This window comes from Meleagris gallopavo, chromosome 2 (assembly GCF_905368555.1).
Source record: "Meleagris gallopavo chromosome 2, MGAL_WU_HG_1.1, whole genome shotgun sequence".
NCBI lineage: Eukaryota > Metazoa > Chordata > Aves > Galliformes > Phasianidae > Meleagris > Meleagris gallopavo.
This window is the reverse complement of record NC_139405.1, coordinates 81,152,888-81,167,627: the sequence shown is the minus strand read 5'-3', so window position 1 is coordinate 81,167,627 and position 14,740 is coordinate 81,152,888. Positions and strand designations below refer to the sequence as shown.

Here is a 14,740-nt window from a genome sequence, read left to right as displayed (position 1 = left end):
AATTCTTATATTTTTAGTACCATCTAGTAATGGAAGATAACAGTATTTAAGGCTCCAGATTTTATAATGTACCGTGCCCCTAGAATGCTGTTTTCAAACAGTATCAGAAATGCTACTGATTGAAGCACTTCTAAAGAACTCTTATGGGTCCAAATCTAGTGTATTTGCAGTGTGCTTGTTTTCAAGCAGTTAGTCTGGCCAGTAGGATTTAAGTCTAATACTTTTAATTCTACTATTTGGACTGTGTTGAAAATTATGGGTACAGATTCTAAAGTGTTTTAGAAAATCTCTCTTTAAAACAAGAAGTTTAGTACTTTGCAAAAGAATTGTGTGAATGGTTTGAACTACTGATTAAGCAAGACTCATGTGAGAAAATTTTGCAGTCAAGATATTAAAGACCTTGATGATGTTACTGTCATTTGCATATCATCATGTGAGTCCTATAACTCCTTACCAGCTTTCAGGAATACATTTATTTTTTATTTTGAAAAATTAAAATATTTTTACTCGATTTTACATTAAAGCGAAAAGAAATAGTTTGCGTATAGATCCTTTCCCTTGATACTTGCATATTTGTGGAAGGTAGTCTTTTTGTGATTTTTTTTTTTTCTGAAAGACTGAACAGCACATTTAAAATTCTTCCTAAGGAGACCAGATATGTGTATGGGGAGGAGGAGCAGGGGGGATATCTGCAGTAGAATACAAGAGAATTTTATGTAACAATTTTTAAATACGTATTCTTACATTTTTGCTATGCAAAACTAAAAGCCATTCACTAAAGTTGCAATGGAATGGGAGAGAAGAGAGAATGTATTTTTAAGCTCTGTGTGCCTCATGTGGTCCACCAAAATGTATTGAATACTGCAAAGCAACATAGCACATTGTTCTATGCAAAGGCTCTAGTTGTTTTTCTAAATCAGAAATTAACAAGGGCAGATTCCAAGTCTTTAGAAGGGATTGATTGCAGGGTCCACATCTACCACATCATAGGATGTCAGCTCCTTTCATGCAGTAGCCTTCATTTCTCCCTGGCAAGACTTTCTGTTTGTCTGGAATATGTCCCGGGATAATGAACCCTTCTATTTCTTTGGTTTTTAAGGTGATGGGGGGCCAGGGCCATTACTTGTGCTGGAAAGATAACCCACTGGGCAGGACAGCAAAATAAAACAAGGAAATTTAACATTTGAATTCAAAATGCAGAATTACTGAAGAAGCAGACCCTACAGCCAGTATGTTGCCAGTAGGTCTACTAGTCAGCAATACAAGTTCAAGGAATATTCCACATACTGGGCTGATTTAACAGCTACGACTGAATAGAGTCAGGCTGCAGCTCTCACTTCCGTGTCCCTGCAGAGTGATAGCTAATGTAGTACTATCATGAGAGCTAGGGCATCACCTGGCCATAGCATAGTGTTAGGACTGTGCATTAGTATGTCCTGTGCATATTTTAGACTGTTCACCTGAGTGTGTTTCAAAATACTTTATCCAGCTTCTGTGTGCAGGACCGGGAAAAAAAATCATAGAAACGCTCAAATGTAATATAATACCTAAAGAAAAGCAAACAAAACTGAATCAGGAATTCTTCTGTCAGTTAGTAGAAGTTCTGTTGGGTTATTAGTTCTTTAGCTCACGTTTACTTTGCCTTCATACTGCAATTTTTGTGATTACCATTAAAAAGTGAGAGTAAACATACAAAATCCTGCATGTTGTATTATCTCTTCTTTCCTTAAGGTATGAAATTACATGAGATTTTATCTTCACATCTAGAAAGTCTTAAGCCTTTTGTGCCTATAAGATACACGTATTAACCAACATATATACTCTTGGCCCATTCATTCTCTTTGGCACTAAAATTGTTGCTCTCCGTATTCTGAGGATATATGCAGGAAGGTTACACATACTTTTCAGTGTTTCCTGTGTCACTCTGATAAGCTATTGGGAAAGCATTCGTTTCCTTTTTTTTTTCTCTTGAAGCTCAAATTGCAATACTGGAAACATATATCCTGTGGAGTACCCAAATTAACCTTATACTTGTGAATCAAAAAAAAGAAAAATTATCTAAACTTACAATTAATTTTTTAATTAAAAAAAAGATTTCTGAAAGCACTGCTGCACAAACAAATTAACATGTTTGTTTTTACTTTGTAAATGTAGTACATTTACTCCTAAAATGCAAGGCAGACGGATGGGAACTTCAGGGAGAATCACTAAGAGCACAAGTGTGAGCGGAGAGATGTATAAGCTGGAGCACAATGATGGGAGTCAGTCGGACACGGCTGTCGGCATGGTTGGAACAGGTGGGAAGAAAAGGCGTTCCAGTCTTAGTGCCAAAGTGGTTGCCATAGTGTCTCGAAGGAGCAGAAGCACATCTCAACTTAGCCAAACAGGTGAGTAAGACGCATGCTATTTGGAAGCAGGACTCTCACCAGACATGGTTTACCATGCTTTCATCTGTGGCATTTATGTTCCATGTATTTGGATATAGTCTTCTTAGGAGAGATTTTCCAACTGTGAAAGAAATTTCTGATATGTTAATGTTCTTTGATCATGAGGTAACTTCAAGAAACCAAATACAAATGCCTTTTAGCTATGCACTATAACAACTTTCTGTCCTGATCAACAAAAAGTGTTTAATCTCTTAGAAGCCTTGTTTACAGGTAGGCAAATAAATGCAAAGAGTCATCTGTGGGTATAAGTAGTGCATAATCATTTGACTAGGAGCAACCTTTTATGTGTAGAATTTTTTTCATAGTGGAAGCATTGATGGCAAATGAGGGAACTGAAATCTAAGCAAATAAATATCAATTACGTAAGTTGTACAGCAGGTTGTACCTTTAGTGCCAAAAAATGTTATTTTAAAAGCTATCTTTGATTTGTTAGTCACAAGTAAATCCAATAATTTCTCTTTAAAAACAACACTGGCAAAATAGGGTGAGTGAATTCAGCTAAATTAGGCTAGAGAATGATGCTTCCTTAGGAACATAAGACTTCCAATTCTTCAGTGCTACTTCAGAGATCTTAAAAGCGTAATATCTGCATTGCCTGAAGGCAAAAATAGTTCATTCAGAAAGATAAAAAATGGAGAAACAAACAAACAAACAAACATGTTTTAAAGTCCCTTTCCTTCTCCTATTGAACTCTGATGAAGACTTTTGCTCTTGTCTTCAGTGTGAGCAGGAGCTGACCCTAAGGGTTCTTTCTTACTAAAAGCAAGTGAAGGGAAAAAAGGAAAAAAAAAAAAGAAATAAGAAAAAAAAAGCTTCAGCCTAGCATTGAATTTAGAATTTAAGTATACAGCATCTCACCTCTTCTCTTTCATAGTCAGGATAATCTAGAGTAAGGTAAGCAGTATCTCCGTTTTTACTTTTTTTTTTCTTTTATGGACAGATGAGCAGTGTAAGTGTTAGAAAATGTAAAGCTTAGTCAGCTTCAATGAAAAGATTTCAGTATTTTTCTGCAGTATTCATTAAGGAGTTGTAAGCCATAAAGCATATAATCATGCTGTTGAACTAAATGATAGCTCTAGCAGGCGTATTTGAAGCCCAGAATTTTAATACTGTGTTGCTCAAAAGCGCTGTAAGATTATTAGCACTTGAATCTGAGCCTTGAATACAGATAGCTGTACAAAGTAAGTCATTATTTGAGATGTATCAGAAAAAATTGCATCCTGTTAGATTATAAAAGGTGATGCAGTGTTAAGAAAGGATTTAGATTGTCATTTCACTACCCTTACTAAAGAACAAAATATTTTAACAGTTTTACAGGGTATTTCTGTAATTTGATCTGGCACTCCTCTCTAGCTCCTAAATCTCTTTGAAACAGGAATTGCTGTACTAGAGCATATCTTTGCACCATCTTATCCAGTAGTCCAGTTCCAGTCAGGAACCAGCGTTGTATGATTAAGAGAAAGTTACAGGGAGCTGCCTAAATTAGGGATGATTTGCCTTGCTTGAACTTCTTAATAGGGTTAATAATTGACTTAAAAACTAAACAATGACTTTTGAGCACTTTTTAACATCATTTAATTAAAGCTCAGATGTTCCCATTCTCCACATGTAGTTGCGATAGCTCTTCAAATGTTGGTTGATGTAAATTGAAAGTTTGTAAGGAGTGGGGCACCTGACTTTGTAATGAAATGCAAACACCAAATTGTGAACCACAACTATGTGTTATTCTGGATTGTAAAATTGAGTTGAGAATGAAATTCACTTTGCCTTACAGTGGCTTAGGTAAACAGTATTATCTCTGGTATAACAAATAAAATGTGGTGTGTTTTATTAGTCACTATTTTTTTTTCTTAGTTTAATTATGTCAGAAATTAGTGAGATTAATCAATATGTATTTTTGTAAGAATATACACAGGAGACTTGATAATTTTCCAAAGAAAATCCATTATTGGAGACTAAATACTTATGCATAAATCTGGTACACACTTCCTACACTTCCCTTCCTTCTTTTGGTGTACAAGAGTAGAGGAGGAATCTAAAAATGAGTAATTAATTTAAATATATTGCACCTAATTAAGTTTATGTTTCTGCCACTCACAGTAAAAAAAAAAACTTATTTTGGTGATGCAGTATAAACTAGATCTTTAAAAATGGTTATGTGATAGCTCAAACTAATGGATTAAAAAAAAAAAGAAAACAACAATAAAAGATTGGGTATTTATTGAAAATATGAGTTCCCAAATTTCTAGGGAACATGTATATCAAAACTTCCCTTTTACTATTGTCACCAAAGCTAGTAAAATCAACTTCCATCTTGATTTTGCATTTGAAGAAATGGTCAGAAAGGGCTGAAATCCATTTTATTTTATTTTTTGTATGTAATTCTTGTTTTTAGCACATTGTGTGGGTTTAATCTTATACAAATGTGGAATTGTATATGAAACTGCTACTAGGTAGCATTTATTTCTAAGAGTTAATTTTCTTTTCGAAGAAAAAAGAGGAGTGCTGGTTTGTGTGTGTGAACCTGTGCATGCATGCGTGAACCTCTTTGCGTTTATGGGGCAGATTTACTTGCATTTTACATTCAGAAGAACCAGTAACAAAATTTTTTTGTACACCCTTATTGGCCACTGCTGTTGGAAAATATTTTTTTCTGAATTTGAGCCTTACAAGGCTGTCGGTGATAGGATTACATTTCATTCTTAAGTAATTCTGCAAAGAAAAGTACCTTTCAGTTATGTACCTACCTTTCCAGTTATGTTTTAGATTTTGTAATACTCTTTGTTCATTGAAATAAGGAAATCCTTTCTTAGTATGATTTGTTTGTTGTGACTACAAACTGGGTAGATTTTACAGTTTATAGAAAAATGCTTGTAATCTGCAGGCAGTATTTCTGATGGCAAACCAGTTTTTTTTATAAATGAAGAAAAAAGAAGGAACCCACACTGAAGACCTGTAAGCATAAAAACAGCTCCAGATGTGTTTTGTGCAATTTTCTTTTAATTAAATTTGCATAATTTTCTCATACTTTCCTGGCCAATGAGTGACTTAGGTTGACATCGTTAATACAGTATTTTGATTTGCTATTCTTTGTTTGTTTTGAAATAGAAACTGCAACCTAATGAGGTAAAAGTTTTACTGCAGAATTTATACCACAAATAGGGACTTAATAATGCACTTCTGGGTGAGTGGAAGCAATTTTCTTCACTTGCAAAGAAAAAGAAAAGATCAATTGCTTGTAAACAGAAATATTCCCATCTGTCCCAAATCTCCTAGTATCTGCAGAGGAATACCTTAGAAAGTGAAAAGATCCCTCCCTCCCTTTTTCTTTCTAACCTTGTTAACAGGTGGGGGGTTGAGAAAGGTCATCTGCTGTCAGAAGCACACTATTTCTTGTTCTTCTAAAGTTCATGAGGTGTTTTGCAAACATTCTGCCACCATATCTTCACCATCTTGCTACCAGAGATTGGGCAGTATTGTGACATATTCACTCTGATACAATTGCCTGCTGGGCTAGCAAATTTCTAAGGCAAATTGACAGGTGAGCTGGCTGTGTTTTCATTTTTTTTAATTATGGTCTTGAAGGATTTTCATTCTTTAGTTGCCTCCAATGGAGACCAATTTTTCTGTTAAAAGCAGTGAGAGTAAGAGTTAAAAGGAATTACAAAGTAATTTGGAAGTGTTTACTTAATTGAGATTTACGGAACATGGTAGCTAGTACAGGTAGAAAGACTTAAAATGCCAGCTCTAAGATAAGTATGAACGAAACCACCAATGTTGTGACTGGTAATGGTTTTGAGACATGGTGCTCAACAACACTCGTGTCAGTTTTCTGACTGTTTTTCCACTGTCATTGCTTGCGAAGCGTTAGTGATCATACATAAGACACAAGTGAGAATATACCATTTTGTAAATTCTGTATATTTTCCATAATAACTGCTTTGAAATAGTGGCAGATGAGGAAACTAAGGAGATTGGAAGAATGAAGACCATGTCCAGTTTCATGTTTCACTGATAGTGGTGTTTTTTTTCTAAATGGAAACACCTTGCCATGTTCATAGTATGAACTGTAATGAAGTATTTCTACCTAAGAACCGGAGTTATTTGCTGTCCGTCTTTTGTTAGAGAAGGTTAACTTCAGCAAACAGAAATAAAGCCATGGGCATTGACTTTTTGGATAGGGTTATATAGTTTCTTGGTTTTGTTGGGTATCAGTGTATCCTCCAGTGATGCAGAATGTGACAGTTCAGTGGAAGTATTTTAATAACACTGGGCTGCCCTTAGCAGCTGGACTGTTAGGAAGCACCCCTACACTGTGATAAAAAAAAGACTGCCTGGATAATGAAAATTAATTTAAAAAAAAAAAAAAAGAATCTTTCAAGTTCGGAGCTACATTATTTCAGAGTAGATACTGCTAGAAAAAATCTGTTTTTAATTTGATAATGCAAGCAGAGATAATATTTTGTCCATCCTTGTTGTAGTTTTATGATACCAAAGGGGATTTCATACATGTTAGTGTAGTAGTTAGTACAGATAAAGCAGATAATAAATCAAGAATGAAATGTACTGAAGGGTGGAGACTTTTGAGAGAAGGGAGGTTGTTTTTTTTTCTATCTCAGAAAAGCCAATTCCTTCCTTTCATAAAGAAGAGAGCTCAGGAAAATAATATTGCTATTTTTTACAAGGTCTTAACAAACTTTATTTCTAGTGGTCTGTGTTTCTTTTCCAAATTATTTTATTATATTGATTGCCATTACAAGAAATGACAATGCATTTCTGAGCATGTTTCTATTAACTTTCAGCCTCTGAGTTTATTTTAATATTAGTCATTAAATAAATATACTTAGAAAACTATATTTGATGAGAAGGCCAATTTTTGGACAAGTTCAGTAGACTAATTTTATCTAGACTGCAATAAATCATTCTTTTTATAAGAATGGAGGTAGAATTTGGAGATTAGTAAGGAGTACTGGACATCAGGGACGATGCTGGTTAAGAGGAAGGCATGAGCTGGTTTTCTTAAAATGCCAGTCAAAGAGTGCTGCCTGGTTGAGTCTTTGAGACAAAAAACACAGTCAGATTTTGTTAATATTTTAAAGAGAGATGATGCGTGCGCTGGTAGAATATACTGATGATACTGGTTTGGAAAGCATATCACTTCCAGGTGATATAGGGGAAGGATTGATGAACTCAAGGACCAGAGCAATAGAACTTGGATAAAATGTGGTAATGCAGATTGCAAGATCATTCCTTTCAGAATGACTAATGAAGATTTCCAGATCCAGTCTGGGAGGTGTGTCATCTAGGAGGAATGTAGGTGGAAGAGATGGGTATAATAAAAATCACAGAATGAATATACACTGTTTATAAAGTCTGGCCAAGTAAAAGAGAAATGCTATCCTGGATGTATCAGGGAAGGTTTTTCCTTGGGCAGTTAAGAAAATGCTAAGATAATTGAAAGGGGTACAACTGACAGCTCACCTGGAATACTGGTGACTCAACCTTCAGAAAAATGAATGCTGGATGTTTGTGGGAATAGAAACCCTGAAGAATGATTTATTGCCTGATTTGATCAGCCTATAAATCTGAAGGTTGAACAGGGATATGATTGTTGTGTAAAAATGCAATGGGAGTAGACATCAAAAAAGCAAAAATGTTTCTGAAGCTGAAGGGCAGTGCCATCAGGAACTGATAAGAACATTTGGGTATAAATTAGTAGTTAGTAAAGTTTGTCCAGAAATCATAATGAAATTTTTAAGTGTCAAAACAGGAGAATGTTATCTTAAACCTCTCAAGAAATGTAACATACTAGAGATGAAACAGCCTGTTTCTCTTGTCTATCCTAATCTTGTCACCGTTTTCATAGGATTTCCTTTCTGGTGCTCTTTTTTTGTTGGTGGTTTGTAGTTTGTTTATTTTGTTTATTTGTTTCCCATTTCCTGTTCAGTCAAATAAAGTACTACAAGATCTTAAATAATTAAATAATTGTAGATTCAGAAAATTATCATAGGTATTAGAATTAACAAAAGTCTTACAGTTGTGCAGTTGCCCTACAGGCTTAGTTTATTCTTCTGTAGTTCACTTGTTTCTTTACAGTATTGTAGAAGAACATTTCCAAAGTATTTGTTTGCACTGGGTATTCAACTCTGCAAAAATATGTAGCACTTATGTAGCACATGAGCTTCTTTTCCTACAGATACCTCCATTTTGTTATCATGTCTGCACACTTTGCAGATCTTTAACGCTAGACTGTATACCCTTGAGAAACAACCTTCTGCAACTTAGTGGAACTGTTGTGGTCCCTTCTGCGCCTCACTCCTTAGCCTCATCTTGCTGCTCAGCATTACCTCAACAAGAGTCTTCCCTGTCTGATTTGTTATTTTGCACCATGCAGTACATTAGAGTTTGCTTTGTGTAATCAGTGTTCCATGAGAACTACAACTCAGTTACACAAAAAGAAGAATGAAGAGAAAATGACATGAAGAAAGATTTTTCCTTTCAAGCAATCTAAAAAAAACTTTGTAGTACAGCAGCCAGGACAGTAATAGTACCCTACAGACAGTGATAGGATAAACCTCTAAGCCTTACAACCAAAGCAAAGAACACCCCACTGAAAGCAGCAAGAGCTCCTAATGCACCTACCTGTTGCTGCAGGAGGAGGGAAACAAACAAAGATGAAAAATAATATTAAAGAAAAAGGCCTGATTATTTTTGTGAGGAACTCTTTGTTCTGGTAATGACACTTAATTCTTTGAAACTATTGAGTGAATGTAAGCGTGCTCTCTTTTATTTACTGTTGCCGTCTAACTGAGGAATCCAGTACCCTTAATAGAAACATAATTCAGTTCCAGTAACTCATCTTCCAGGAGATTTCCTAATAAGGGCTAGTATTTTCAAACAAAGTCCAACCGCTCTGCTGAGTTAGTGTTACATGTAGTTCATGTAGTTCTTTTCCTTTTTCCTGAAATATAAATTTTGACTTTGACTCCTACTAGATCATTGGTTGACTCAGAATCAAAAGTATTCTTTTGATTTTCTGTTTATTTGCACTTTCTCTCTACATTTTTAACAGAGATTTACTGCAGTAATTTAACTCCATTAACTGTACTTTGGGCTATTTTCAGTGTATAGGTAGCATGGGCTTTAGAAGTATTTATTCCTTTCCAAAAGTACAGTATTAAAAGTACAGTAGTAATGCCAAAGTATTCTCAGTAGAAATTTTGAAATCTAGTCAGTGTATTATAGTATTTTTTACAAATCATTCACAGTTTTATTTTTCTCATGTAACTGAAAAATGTTTAATTTGAAAAATTTTTTAAAAATATTTTAAAACTATTCTTAATTCTTCCCTGCAAACACACAACTGGAATTTTCTCTGCAGTCTTCTTTTTCAATCATCTCTTGTGTTTTTTCTTGTGGATTGTAGCTTCGGTGCAACTTCAGTCAAGGACAAAATAGGGCTTTGCATCTAAATATTGGCAGAACATTTTTCTTTGATTCCAACACCAGATTTACAATATAAGTATCATATCTCTCAAGCCACTGGGGCAAGAAATTAGTTAATTCAGAATGTCTTAAAAAATATATATATTTTTATTCTTAATGATTTCATTTGATGAAAAGATTAGAGTCGAGTTTTCTAATAAAGTGCATTTAGCTGAATGCAGAGTATCATCAGATTCACAGACTTTGTTTCAATCTTTCTAGCACTTTTACAGGAATGTGAATGTGAGCTTTGAGGGATTTTTAGGGTTTTTTTTTTGGCTATGAATAGAAATGAAAAGCAGTAAACGCAAGCTAAAAACAAAGCATCAAAAAACATTTGAAGGGGTTTGCAAGGATAATATCACTTGCTGCTTTTACTGCAAAATCTGTGTAGATATTTGTAAGTTCTGCAGTACAGAGGAATCACAGATAATAACCTTAGATACACTGAATTTCAATTAACAAGGAATGAAATATGAACACAGTAAATTTTTTTTTCAAAGGATTTTTTTAAAATATTTTTCAATTTTTTTATTCAAGTTATTGTATTAGATGAAAAATGACTTCTGGCATTAGAACTTATGTCCAGTTTGAAAGGCACAGTTTAGTCTGTATATTTCCTTAACTAAGAATTCAGATGAATTAAGTTTTACTAGACGTTGCCAACATCACATAGAGCAGGTATAGATCCACAAACCATTTAATGTTGCTGTATCTCCCTTTTTTTTCCCACTGAAACAAAAATTAGCTGAAAAATTTCAGCTAGAGAACTTTGCAGAGCACACCTTAGGTGTAGTGTTAAAAGCAACTCCCTCCATTACTATTTGCAGACCATGAAGGAAGTTTGAGTTCAAATGGATGAGACACAGGTGACATCATCACTGCATGACAGGAAGGGACAGATGATGAACAAAGACAATTTCTGGCTTTATTCCCACATGTGCATCAGTTGGTTGTAGTGTCTGCTAGCCAGGGCTATTGGCCAGTCCAATGTTGACTCAGTTTCCAAGAAGAGAAGGAGCAGCAGTGTAGTATAAACAGTATGACAAAGGAATTTGATCTCTTTATAATATTTATTGCCACACTCCTCTGCATACTTTAGATGGCACATAAATTAAATTAATGTAAGTAATGACTACTTTGGCAAATCTTTAAATAGAACAAAGAAGAGGAGAAAATCAGCAAATCATATTACTTGCTAGTCCAGAGCTCATTTACATGCATGTTGCTTCTTGCCAACCCATCTGATACACACAGAGAAGAGGAAGAAAAAAAAAAAAAAAGATAGAGCCATCCAGTGAAACTGTGCCTCTTCAGGAGGAAGCTTGGCTCTTCAGTAGTGTTGGCTGCCCTGCTTGCTGGAGAAAACTTGGTCATCATAGAATCACAGAATTGCTCAGGTTGGAAAAGATCATTGAGTCCAACCACAATCTAATCATATTACCCTAACTAACAACCCTCCGCTAAATCATGTCCCTGAGAATGACTTCTAAACAGTTGTTAAACACATCCAGGGATGGTGACTCAACCACCTCCCTGGGGAGCCTATTCCAGTGCTTAACAACCCTTTCAGTAAAGAAGTTTTTCTTGATATCCAACCTAAACTTACCCTGATGCAATTTAAGACCATTTCCCTTCGTCCTGTCAATGGTGAGAAGAGACCAACCCCACTCTCACTGTAAGCACCTTTCAGATATTGGAAGGGAGCAATTAGGTCTCCCCTCAGCCTTCTTTTCCCCAGACTAAACAGCCCCAGTTCCTTCAATCTCTCCTCATAGGACTAGTCTCCAAGCCCTTCACAAGCCTTGTTGCCCTTCTCTGGACCCGTTCCAGCACCTCAATGTCCGTTGTGTACTGAGCTGCCCAAAACTGAACACAGTACTCGAGGTGAGGCCTCACCAATGCTGAGTACAGGGGCAGGATGACTTCCCTAGTCCTGCTCACCACACCATTCCTGATACAAGCCAGGATGTCATTGGCCTTCTTGGTCACTTGGACCCACTGCTGGCTCATATTCAGCTGACTGTCCATCAGTACACTAAGGTCTCTTTCCATCAGGCAGCTTTCCAGCCACTCCTCCCCAAGCCTGTAGGGTTGCCTGGAGTTGTTGTGACCAAAATGCACGACCCGACACTTGGCCCTATTGAAACTCATACAGTTAACTTTTGCCCATTGATCCAGTCTATCCAGGTCCCTTCAGGAGATCAACATTCCCTCCCAACTTGGTGTAATCTGCAAACTTACTGAGGGTGCACTGAATCCCCTCATCAAGATTGTTAATAAAGATGCTAAATAGAGGAAGCCCCAGTACAAAGCCACTCGTGTCTGGCCACCAGCTGGATTTAACTCCATTGACCACAATTCTTTGGGCCCAACCATTCAGCCAGTGTTTCACCAGCAGAGCGTATGCCCATCAAACCATGGGCAGCCAGCTTCTCCACGAATGTTGTGGAGGACATTGTCAAAGGCTTTACTGAAGTCCAGGTAGATCACATAGACAACCTTACGCTCATCCACTAAGTGGGTCACCTTGATATAGAATGAAATCAGGTTTGTCAGACAGGATCTACTGTTTGTAAACCAATGCTGACTGGGCCTGATCCCTTGGTTGCCCTTTAACTGATCTATGATGGCTCCCGAGACTATCCGTTCCATAACCTTCCTTGACACCAAGGTGAGACTGATTGGTCTGTAGCTACCAGGATCATCTTTCCAGCCCTTTTTGAAGATGGGCATCGCATTTACCAGTCTCCAGTCCACCGGGACATCCCCAGTTAGCCAGGATTGACAAAGAATGATGGAGAGTGGCTTGGCAACCAAATCTGCCAACTCCCTCCACACTCTAGGGTGCAATCCATCCGGCCCCATGGACTTGTGAGCATTCAGCTTTTGGAGCAGGTCTAAAACCATCTCATTATGCAGGGCCTATTCTGTTCCCCATCCCTATCTACCAGCACAGGGGGCTGTATTCCCAGGAGTAACAAGTCTTACTATTTTAAAGACTGAGGCAAAGAAGGCATTAAGTACCTCAGCCTTATCCTGATCCTTGGTCACCAAGTTGCCCTCGGCATCCAACAAGGGATGGAGATTCTCCTTAGCCCTCCTCTTGCTGTTGATGTATTTATAGAAATATTTATTGTTGTCCTTTACATCAGTGGCCAAGTTCAGTTCTAGCTGGGCTTTGGCTTTTCTAATTTTCTCCATGCACAGCTTCACTGCGTACCTGTAATCAGCTCGCCCACTCTTCCAGAGACCATTAGCTTTCCTTTTGCTCTTGAGTTCCAGCCAGAGGTCTCTGTTCAGCCAGTCTGGCCTCCTTACCTGCCAGCCTGTCTTCCGTGACTTGGGGATGCTCAGCTCCTGCACCTTTAAAATTACTTCCTCAAAGTATTCCAACTCTTCCTGGGCTCCCACGCTCTCCAAAGCTACCTCCCAAGGGACCCTCTCAACCATGGTCCTAAAGAGGTTAAAGTCTGCCCTCCAGAAGTCCAAGGTAGCAATTCTGCTGACTCCCCTTCATGGTTCAACAAGAATCGAGAAAGCTAGCATCTCATGATCACTTTGGCCTCCAACCTTTACACCCCCCACAAGACCTTCTCTGTTAAAAAACAGCAAGTCCAGGATTTTGCTTCCCCTGGTTGGCTCCTTCACCAGCTGTGTCAGGAAGTTATTTCTGGTACACTCTAAGAACCTCTGGGACTGTTCCCTATCTGCTGTATTGTAAATCCATCTAAAGACACTGCTCATGAGTAGCAGTATTTATGCTGGGAAATGACCAATCTCTGTGCAAACGGATGACTTCCATTATAACACAACACATGATTTCTTTTTAAGGAAAATGACTGAGAATTCAACAGAAGATTATGTTTAAATATGCATTGTAATTTTTACACAAACAGTTTATTATTTTCCTTTGTACATGTACTGGTATTTCAAGTGCTTAAACTAAACTTGCAGTAATTTTTCGGCAATCTTTTTTACTAACCTGCTAAATTTTCCAGAAATTGCCAAGGGGAGACAAATTATGCATACAAAGACTACAAAGTTAGTTATTTCTAAGTCATTGATATGTTGTCAAAATGCAAATATTTTTAGCAACTGTGGCTTATATTGGCAGTTTTGGCATTTTGAATGTTGTGCTATGTTTTCTTTGATTTGATGCATGCAATTTTTAGTAAATGGTGGTCATAGAATTTCGTAAGGGGACCAGCACTGTAAAATGTTGATCTTTACATCTATATTGATTTCTATTACAAACTTACATGCTCCATATATATTAGTTATTTGGTATAAGATACTCTTAATAAGACATGAAATATGCAACAGGGACGCTGAATTACTATTTTCTATTTTACAGATCACGGTATAGTCATTTGCTTAGACTTTGGAGAATAGTGTATGTTGCCTCTCTCTGTACCTTCAGGTTTCTGTTGGAAGATTCATTCTTGAGCTTGCAGTTCAGTTTAGTAAGATTTGACAACCTGTTGAGATTTTCAGACCAAATTCTACAAATATTTAACTGCAGTGTCATAAACTAAAACATTCAAATAACTGAAAGAATAAAATGTTTTTGTTTTTTTTTCAGTGATCTGTTATATGTTTACCCTCATAAGTTAACTGAGAATGGCTTTGAAACTATTCAATGTTTACAAAAGTCCTTGATGCTCCCACACAAGTATTCCTATGTAGTTTATTTTATTCACCCATACTGACTTTTTCATATGGGGGGAAAAAAAGAAGAAAAAAAAAAGCTGTTTCTGGTGTGTTGCTTTAAAAGAAATCTTGAAATGAAATATCTTTTTATTTTG

The 14,740-nt window shown here is 36.7% G+C and overlaps 1 protein-coding gene across 6 annotated transcripts in view; it reads left to right on the top strand.

Annotated features, from left to right (window-relative positions):
• The window catches only part of RIMS1 (regulating synaptic membrane exocytosis 1), a 291,558-nt gene that overhangs the window by 247,615 nt on the left and 29,203 nt on the right, over positions 1-14,740 (top strand). For all 6 annotated transcript variants that reach the window (XM_085217806.1, XM_085217810.1, XM_085217808.1 and 3 more), the window contains one exon: positions 2,155-2,387. In XM_085217806.1, the coding sequence (XP_085073932.1) occupies positions 2,155-2,387 (233 nt within the window). The remainder of the gene's footprint in view (positions 1-2,154; positions 2,388-14,740) is intronic.